Raw genomic sequence first — 10,236 nt, 5'->3', positions numbered from 1 at the left:
TCACAACATTTCACAGAAGGCGAAACCGTTAGGAACTCATATATGTTCCAAAAAGCTAAATGCACATTGTAATGCCTGCAACATCAAATCGATTTTAGTCTATGAAGAAAACAAATAATCATAGAACCGTGATAATCAGGACTGTGCTTATATATGATATTTAAGCCTAGAACCGTGACAAACTGAATTCAAACATGTGATCTGCATATGTTTAAAAACTCTGTGAGCCCAAGGTTGAGACCACATACCGAAGCTTTTGAAGTTTTGCTGAATCTAGTAATAGTTGATTTGGAATGACATCCAAATTGATTCAGCCCATAGGCCTACGTGTCCTTTGTAATATTATAACCTCTTGGCTTGTCCTTTGTAATATTTGGTTGTTTGTGGACTCCTGGTAGTCATCTTTTATTTTACTTTTGGTAGTCATATTGAAGTGTATGAAATTTTGCTAAACAAATCTCTCAATACATGCTGTCACAAAAACTATATTATAACCTCTTTCTCTACTTTGTCCTCCTCAACAAAACAATGACTTATTAAATGATTTTATTCCTAGCGTCTTCGAGCTTCTTCAGAATCTCCGCAGGTGTTCTATCCAACTCGTCTGCTATTTTCCTCTGCAAGTCCATTGGAAGTGTCGGGAACTGCTCACAGAGATCTCCATCTATCACGTCCTGTTAAACATAAAAGATGCAAAAAGTGTCAATTCAAAAACAAGGCTTTTTATTTGGAAAGGAGAAAAAGAGCAATGGTTTTTTTGGTTCATACCTTGACCGGAAAATACGCAGATCTGTAAGCCATGTGGTCTCTCCCGCAGAGAGGAGGATACTCCTGCCTCATGTGCATCTCTAGATGAGAGAAGAAATCGACATCATCACGGGATGTGAATGCATGTAATGCCCCTATGCCACCCATCACTGTTCCATACATTATGGATTCCGATCCACCTGGGATCATCGAAGCTTTCTGCAAGCACGTCACAACGTCCCCAACATGGAACTGTACTATCTCGTCCACTTTGTTCGGTGCTCCGTTCAGCTTTCCTTGCTCCCACTTGATCTTCCCGCCTGTCGGGTCTTCTTCTATCTCCTCCGACACATCCTGCGGCAACCTCACAAAATACACATTCCCAAACTTATCTGCCCCTGCCATGGTATCGAAATCCACATGGTGCGATGCTGTCAGCCACCTCGGGACGCAGTCATCTGCAAATATGTATAGCTGATTCTCATCGCGCCTGTACTTGCAGTAATGGAAAGACTGCAAAAACAAAACAAAAAATTGATAGGTCAGATGAGATATTTATTTACCAATAAGAAGCGCACAACAACAATAATAAGTAAACATATAAATAGGATCTAGCACTCACCTCCTGAATGTCACCAACGTATATACGATCACGGTAAGTTTGGATAGAGATAATGGTGTTTGGAAAGAGCTTGTTTTCACATTTCCTAAGCAGTCTCTTTTTCCCCAAATCATACAATCTGAGGACAGGTCCGATCCCTGCCAGCAGTCTTCCTTGGAACTGGCACAGAGCAAGAGGAACACCTTCTACTTGCGTCTTATGAAGAAGCTCAAGAGATTTCCCATCCTCCACAAACCTATAAATATGTATGAACCCAGCCACTAGATTCTTTTTGGGCCAGAACTGCATCCCTTTGACCGTACCAACAGCCAACAAAGTGCCATACTCTTTATCATGGAAATTCACCGTACAGACACTGTATGCAGCTTCGTTGTCCTGAAGTTCCAGGAGGCAAGTTGTCGTAGCTGTCTTAGGATCAAGAACTCTGATGCAAGAAACCCACTTTTCAGAAACTGCTTTTGGATAACCATACTGCTCATCTGAAAGCGGGTCCTCCTTATCTTCATCATCCGCACCATTCTCCATCTGATCTGCATTGCCATTTTCTCCCACTCCACCAGCCTCGAAGCACTCTTTTCTTGCAGCTTCACGCTCTTCTGCGGTGAATGCTCCCTGGTCACTCTCGATAATAACCAGCAACTTCCGCTTGGGTTGGACAACAAATTTTCTAGGCGTGTACCTCAGAGGGACCACTGTTTCGTTGAACGTTTCACCAAGACGATCGATCATAAAAATTCTCAGAGCATCTCCAGCGACAGAGACTACACCTTCAGCGCACTGATCAGATGAAAAAGGGGCAGCAAATTCCAAAGTCTCGTAAGAAAGAGGCGTCAAGTGGAAGTGTCCCCGATGAATATAACCAAGCCAAGGTCGGCTAGACAAACACAGCATTGCAGACCGACCTCTCACAGAAATGGAGAATAACTTGGGAGGCTTCAGTCCCAAGAAGCGGGAACGAGAATCCGAAAGCTGACCAGTCACCATATCCACCACCGTTCTGAATAGAACACCATTCTGCAGACCAGAATTAAGGAAGAGATTTGCCGGGTGATCAGCACCATCATCTCCACCAATCGATGCCTGAACTTCGAGGAATAGCAGAGACTCCGGAGCTGAAGAGACACTTTGCACGCTGAGAATCTGCAGACAGTCGTCAGGATCCAAAGATAGAATGCGCACAGTATTATCATAGGATCCCACCGCAAGAAAGCGAGACCTTTGTCTTCCTTCAGGAACAGGCGCAATGTCCAGGCAAGCCACATCACCAGACATCTCATGTTTCTCCACCTCCATCAGCTGACCCGTCATATCTGCCTCAAAGTAGATAAGCTCTCCCCCACTCAATGCAATGACCACTTGAAGCCGATTATACCCAACTTTAACAATTGACCTCTTGCCAGGAGTTCTCCATTCGTTAATACGTCCATCTTCCCTTATGTGGCGGATACCATTGGGATGGACTTGCATGAGAGAATCATCGCCGATCAGGGAAACAGCCAGGGACGGGGTAGTATCAAGAAACCCACTGTCGTTAACTTCTTCAACTGTTTCACCAATCGAAAGAACAAGAGTAGCATTGGTAAAAGAGACGACGATATATGCATCAAACTCATCGCTCACATTCTTTTTCACCGTCCACACAGCACTTGGCTGACCTGGAAGCTGAGAGACAGCCATCTCAGTGATGGCCAAACCAGGTCTCAGTATCCTTAGAGTGGAGCGTGGACCTCTCCCACAAAGTGAAAAGATCTGAGGGGTTTCTTCTTCAAAAAGATTTAGGACTTTCATGTCCATGAGTGGCATCAGACTCCCGACTTGGTCAATACTAACAAGGTTCTTAAGTCGTCTAGGTTGAAAAAAGACGGGCTGAAAACCATCTTCAATCTCCATCAGATTAGAGGATGAAGACTCTACATCAGGTTCCTCCCCTATGGCCTGAAACTGATACAAACCATGGTTTCCAAATTCCGAAGCAGAGAAAAGAAACCCCAGCTTCAGAACACAAATCGAAGCAGCGACCGGAATGGTGTCGAAATATTTTATCTTCAACTCGGAGACATTATCTCCATTGTGATCCAGAGTAACCTTAAAAATGTCGCCATACTCGGTCTGAATTAAAAAGAAGAACATTGTCTTCTGCTTGTGCACGGCTGCAGAAACAACCAAAACTCCTCGTTCAGCAGGCAAATCAGCTCGTCTAGGTATCAAGGCTCTCACCTCTGGATGACCCTGATTCTTGTAAATAACAAAATTCTCGGCGCAAACCAGAACTCCACTCGGCCCATCAGCTCCTCCAGGAACAGTAACAAGCATATTGGCACCATTGTCAACTGGTTCAGACCACTTTCTAGAGACATGGTTGAGCCCCAAATCGAGCTCATAGAAAGTCAAATGCTTCTGAGCCTCACTAGCGGCTTGGCCAGTAGGATCCTGATCTGCCTCGGAGTAATCAAGCTCAATGGCTGCAAAAATGGGGTTATCGAAGCCACAGTCCACACCGCAGACAGAATAGCAAATAGTATGAGACTTGTGAGCTTCCAAAGGAGAAGAAATGGTTAACCTAGCAGTAGTATCTCTGTTCAAAACATAAACCAGTTTCTGCTTCTCACAAGCTCCAATCATAACAGCTCTTCCTTTGGGATCAACAGCCAAGTACTGGCCAGGCACAATTCTTCTGCAACCCGACTTGCCAAAGGTCTCCTGATGAACTTTATCGAACACATTCTTCTCCTTGTTGTACTCAAGTATCACTATCCTACCCGAATCTGACCCAACCACTAGATAATCCTTCTGCGCACCGGTCAACCTAAACTGAGCTAAGGATCTAATTGCACCGAATACTTCCACAGAGTGTATCGTTTGGATCTTACCGTTCTCGTCTGGGCGGAGAAGATCGAGAATCTTGCCACGAGCTACCGCAATCTCCTGCGTCTTCCCACCGGAGAAGTTCCCGTTGATTGCGCAGGTGATTCCCGTCGCCTGCTGCAGTGTAAGACTGTACAGATACATCTCTCTCAAATGACCAACCCTACAATACAACCACCACCGAACCTGCTAGGGTTTTAGACTTCAACTTAGGAATTCCGCTGGCCTTTCGAGTTTATGCGAACTCCTATCGCATTATCAACTTTAGATTTGGTAAGATTATGATGAAGAAGGAGATGAATAAACCCTAAGTATTACCGCCATAGCTCGAAGCTCGGAGTGAGGTGTTCTAACCGCAAAGATCCAATCATGGGCTTGTTTTCTGAAACCAAACCGGCCCAATATGTATAGTAAGCCACTAAGCCCATATAGTATTTACTAAAAAATTTGAAAATCAAGAATTTACATTTAAGTACTTTGGATGCTTGTGTTTAGTTAAACCAGTAGTACTCTTACTGTATCTACATGATTTTAAACAGACATACAAAAACAACCCAAAAGGTTAGAAAACAAAATCTTACTTATTTGATAAAATCATCTAATATCTTAAGCTATGATCCAATCTTTTTTTTTTATTCAAACCTTAAGAAATGAAGTTGCACACTAGGAGAAAATAACAAGACGTGGTTGTAGTAGTCTAGACTGAGTGAGTTAATCAGATTTGAGATTTTGCTTCATCATTATTAGCCTTGACATTAAGTGTAGTGATTCTTGTCTGCATCCATTGGACAATGTCATTGAACACAATTGCTGAATTCTCTGGAGGCTCCCCGAAAAGAAGGCTATGCCACATTTCTGGATACAACTTCAAGGTCTTGTCATTAGATGTAGCCACCTCATAAAGCAATTTGCTCACTCCTTTATCCGTCACTTTGTCATCTTCTCCATGCAAAACTATGAACGGCATTGTCACCTATTTTCACATGCATCCCAAATTAACATTTTACATTTTAAGATGTTAGATTGTTTTTTTTTTGTTTGTGACTGTTTGGGTTTGTTTTAAAACATTAACATATATATATATATATATATATGTATCAGTATATTTTTTACCAAAAAAATGTATATATTAGTATATTACCTCGTTCAACCGATTCTCTAGATCGAGACTGACTCTATAAAGCTCACTCATTGTCTTCATACGAGGTCTCCCTTGGTAGCAATTTGGATTCGCTCTTATCTGTATGTTTAAAGGGTCATGAATCATGAGTGTGCTAGCAATTCTGGTCCGAAGATTTTTCAACGTTTATAATTTATATTGGTTACCAAAAAAAAAACAAAATTGTATCTTATAGATGATGTAAGAGTACCTCTTGTCTCTTTTCAGGCAGTTTAAACGCGTTATTGATGATATCGGGTCCCGGAACTATCGATTTCCATGATGGGATCAGATTCGTAACCATATTAATCATAGATATAACCATTCTTGATGGTTTCATCTCCTCAGCAATCTGACTCTCATCAAATTAGTAATTATACATAATTCTTTTGTGAGATGAAATGGAATGATTTACGTGAGTATGTATGTTCACCTTACACATGGGAGCAATAAGGATTCCTCCATCCCATAACTCGGGTTTCTTGCGGTGCAACAGAAGAACTACAGCTCCTCCCATCGACTCTCCCATTATAAACTTCTTCTTCTTTGTGTTATCTCCCATCTCTGCCTCACACAACAAACAAAATCAAAGTCGTACACGGTTTAGTATCGCGGATAACTAGTGCATTTGCATGGGACAACGGTTTAGTTCTAAATTCTTTTTGCATTTGTATAAATCAGGATCTCAATTTTGCTTAAGAATTATTTACCACATAAAAATATGTATTTACTACAGATTTGCAATGAAACTCCATATAATATAATTTGAGTTCGCATTTACATTTAGCGTATACTTTCAAAATGAAACCATTTTAACTTTTCTAAGAAGACCTTTTGTTTGCAAAAATAAACTGTAAAATGTTACACATTTTCTCATGTACAAATGTAAACGCAGAAAAATGCTTTTGAAACAGTCTAGATGGTTTATGGCTAACGTTATATGATAAATTCAACAATGTACAATGTCTAATGAGGTCAAGAAAGAAGAGATGGACCAGATATTTTGGAAAAATGTGAAGAGACATCATCGATGAGAAGATAAAAGTTATCAATGTAGACAGAGAGGCCGCCTGATCTTCCATGTCCTTCATATTCAATTCCATACACAGCAAAACCTTCTTTTGCAAAATTAGATGCAATATCTACAAGTAAGAATAATTCACATTTAATTCACCTCTTTGTTCCTCATTCTCCAATATATATTATGTAAATAGATACCTTTAAAGGTGGTGCTGCAATCAATTGCATAGCCATGGCAAAAAAAGATGAGAGCTCTTGGTTCTTGATTCACTGGAAACCATTTGCATGTTAAGAGTTGCATCCCCCGTGAATTCTCGATGAATTCCTGAATCGTTTAACTAATCATCGACTTGTTCATTTGATGTATAATAAAAACACAATGAATCTTGCAACTGTAGTATTAAAATTTACCTCGCTATATCCGACTTGGCCATCAACATGAGCCTGTAAAATACAAAAGTCAAGTCACATATATATAATTTTATAAGCCAGATAAGAAGAACAAAACTAACCATATTTGATCGCAATAACTGTGATGTGAGAGTAGCAATTAAAACATAACAGAGAATATATGGCTTAGGTTGTTGTTTCTTGTGGAAGAAGAAATGTTTGAAAAGGGTTGAATCAGACAATAGTGATGTCCTTCTTCTTCGCTCGCAAGACCTATTACTAAAATTTTAGGAGTGGCCTAAATTTAGCAATTTCATAACACCAAAAGTAAAGCACTAATGGCGGAATGAGTTTTTTTTTTTTTTTTGTTTCTTTCTTTAACGTCATTTAGTGAAGTTGTAACTTCATAAATTATAAATGATGCCCAATTAAATCCATACTAACAAGAAGTTGGTTACTTTTCCTTCTCATCATATTCTAGTTTCTCAGATCTAGGTTGATTTCATGTTCAGTGTTCTGTGAAGTCGTAACCTGCTCTCTCACATTTCCATTCAATCCTAGACGAAGAATGTTGTAAGTCCGGTCGTGAGCTTAAATAAGAAAGCAAGTTATGGATTGTTTTATAATGTTTTAAAAATCAAATGCAATTTGCAGTTGGTAAACGCACATAACAACACCAAACGCAAATACTGAATGGTAAGTCAAATAAATATCACATTTCATGTTTTGTTTTCCAAATATATGACAACTTAAAACATAATTCAAAAATATCACAAACAAATTTGGGTTTGCCAAAGGTTCTCTAAATGTTTTTTTTTTTTGAATTTAATGTTAAATTATATTCAAAAGAAAATAAACGTTTTACAAAGCTGTTGATAAAACCATTTCAAAAGAATAAACATATGGAATCATAAGATTAAAGCTAGTAAAATCTTGCTGCAAACCAGGCTTGGATGTTTATGTCATCTCCAGTTCTAAGATTGCTTAGCCGATTGCGGACTGTTTTGTCAATGAGCTTGAGTAACCTCGCCTCCGTAACAGGTTGTTCACCATGGCGCCGGGCATTTCTCTCTAACCATATTGAGTGAAGAGTGTTCTGAAAAGCATAGCCGACGAGAAGTTGTGTGGTCTTGTCAAGCTCTTTGCTTCCGAGTAGAGCCATAATCTCTTTCCAGTCTGTGGTATACTTATGTAGCAAGAGCTTCTTTGCCAGAGCCTCCCAAATGCGTTGTGAAAAAGTACACTCAAAAAAGAGATGTGCAGTTGTTTCCATTGAGTTGCTGCAGAGCACACAGTTGGTATTAGCCCCTGAATTCCATCTCTGCAATTTGTCTCCTGTGGTGAGCCTGTTTTTTACCACAAGCCAATTGAGAAAAGCAAACTTCGGTGTAGCATAAGGTGACCAGATCACTTTGTAGCCCTCGAAAGTTGGATGGGGAGACCGTATGAAAGACCAAGTGTCTTTAGTTACAAACTCTGCGCGGTAGCAATCATTCCTCCCCTTCCAGAGAGCCTTGTCATGAACAACCTCATTTCTAGATAGCTTGTGCTTGAGGATCTCTGCCTCAACTTGGTTTAGCAGAGCTTGTCTATGTCTTCTCTGTCGAGTCATAGTCATGACGTCTGCCATTGTGCTCGAAGAAGAAATTCCGAGAGCAATAATTCCTCTGTCCCCCAGTCGCTCATGAATACATCCCAAAACACTCCAATTATCAAACCAAAAAGATGTGGACTCCCCATTATGGACTTCCATTCGAAAGAACGGCTTCGCTATGGTCCTGTATTTGAGAAGTTTCCTCCAAATCCAAGAACCGTTCGCAGTAGTTTCTTGTTCTGTCCACAAGGAGCCCGTACGGATGAGATGTCGTTTCACCCAGTTCACCCATAACGAGTTTCTTGCAGAGAGAATTCGCCAAATCAGCTTGAGAACACACACTTTGTTTGCTTCTTCTATTGACCGCAAGCCTAATCCTCCCTCCTTTTTAGGCAAACAGACTTCTGACCAAGCAACCTTTGCTTTCTTAGGGTTTAAAGAAGGACCATCCCATAAGAAAGCAGAGCATAACTTGTCAATCTCTCGTACACATGCCTTTGGAAGTCTAAAAGCTGACATCCAAAAGTTTGTAAGACTGAAAATCACAGACTGGATAAGCTGAAGCCTCCTCGCAAATGACAACGACCGAGCCGTCCAAGAGTTGATCTGCGATCTAATCTTTTCCAATAAAGGAAGATAGTCTGCAGCGGACATTCTTTTGGTTAGCAACGGTAACCCGAGATAACGAACAGGAAGTGTGCCGTAAGCAAAGGGGAATTGGTGTAGAATCTCATCTTTTAATTCTGATGAAACACCAGCCATGTAAAGCGTTGACTTCTCAAGACTGATGTTGAGGCCAGAGTGAGTAGCAAAATCCGCAAAAACCTCCAAAGCACCCTCAATTGATCGCTTTGTACCATCTGTAAAGACCATCATGTCATCTGCGAAACATAAATGGGTGAGGTTCATTGTTTTACAGTTAGGATGTAGTCCAAATTTCTTTTGCTGAGCTGCTAAATCCAACTTTCGGGAGAGGACGTTCATACAGATCACAAATAAGTATGGGCTCAAAGAACAGCCTTGACGAAGACCCCTCTGACTGTTGAAATAACCCGCAAGTTCACCATTGACTTGTACAGAAAAAGAAGCAGATGTGATACAAGTTTGGATCCACTTAACATATATATCCGGGAAATCTAGAGCTCGAAGCGTGTTAAGGAGGAAACCCCACTGCACAGAATCAAAAGCTTTGGATATATCTATCTTCATAGCATATCGAGGAGATACCGATTCCTTGTGATAATCTTTGACCAATTCTGTAGCTAGGAGAATGTTTTCCATCAACAATCTGTCCTTGATGAAAGCAGACTGGTTTGAACTTATGAATCTGGGCAGGATCATCTTGAGCCTATTAGCAAGTATTTTGGAGATGATTTTATATAAGACATTGCAGCAAGATATTGGTCTATAATCTTTCATAGTTGTTGAGTCCTTCTTTTTTGGGATTAGGGCCAGTATGGTGGAGTTAACACCCTTTGGTAAGAAACCCGTCTGGAAAAAAGACTGAATGGCGACAACACAATCTGCTCCTATAACCGACCATGATTCTTTGAAGAACTCTGCATTGAACCCATCAGGCCCTGGAGACTTATTTGCTGGCATAGCAAAAAGGACTATTTTTATCTCGTCCGTTGTAACCTCACGTGTGAGTAGGTTCATATCATTCTCATCACATCTGAAATCCAAGATGTCTGTTAGTTCCTCTAAAGACCATTCAACATAATCTGCAGGCGAGGAAGTAAGAAAATTCTTAAAATATCTTTCAGCTTCAATTTTGATCTGAGCCTGTGTCTTGATTACTCTCCCATCGTCACACTTAACCTCTTTGATATTGTTCCT

At 40.5% G+C, this 10,236-nt stretch overlaps 1 protein-coding gene across 1 annotated transcript; it reads right to left on the bottom strand.

Annotated features, from left to right (window-relative positions):
• LOC104791806 (splicing factor 3B subunit 3-like) lies at positions 404-4,544 on the bottom strand. Its single transcript, XM_010517779.2, has 3 exons — positions 1,370-4,544; positions 769-1,260; positions 404-674 (listed from the first exon to the last, which is right to left on the bottom strand). The coding sequence occupies exons 1-3, from the start codon at positions 4,376-4,378 to the stop codon at positions 537-539; spliced, it is 3,639 nt and encodes a 1,212-aa protein (XP_010516081.1). The 5' UTR covers positions 4,379-4,544; the 3' UTR covers positions 404-536.

Source organism: Camelina sativa, chromosome 6, assembly GCF_000633955.1.
Source record: "Camelina sativa cultivar DH55 chromosome 6, Cs, whole genome shotgun sequence".
Taxonomy (NCBI): Eukaryota; Viridiplantae; Streptophyta; class Magnoliopsida; order Brassicales; family Brassicaceae; genus Camelina; species Camelina sativa.
The sequence above is the reverse complement of the archived record's forward strand: the minus strand, read 5'-3'. Positions and strand labels throughout refer to the sequence as shown.

Bases quoted from the DNA above. Each gene is read 5' to 3' on its own strand.
- LOC104791806 (XM_010517779.2), bottom strand. From the start codon at position 4,378: ATGTATCTGTACAGTCTTACACTGCAGCAGGCGACGGGAATCACCTGC. The intron at 1,261-1,369 runs GTGAGTGCTAGA...TTGTTTTTGCAG, and splicing joins ACGTTGGTGACATTCAGGAG to TCTTTCCATTACTGCAAGTA. The intron at 675-768 runs GTATGAACCAAA...TATGTTTAACAG, and splicing joins CTGCGTATTTTCCGGTCAAG to GACGTGATAGATGGAGATCT.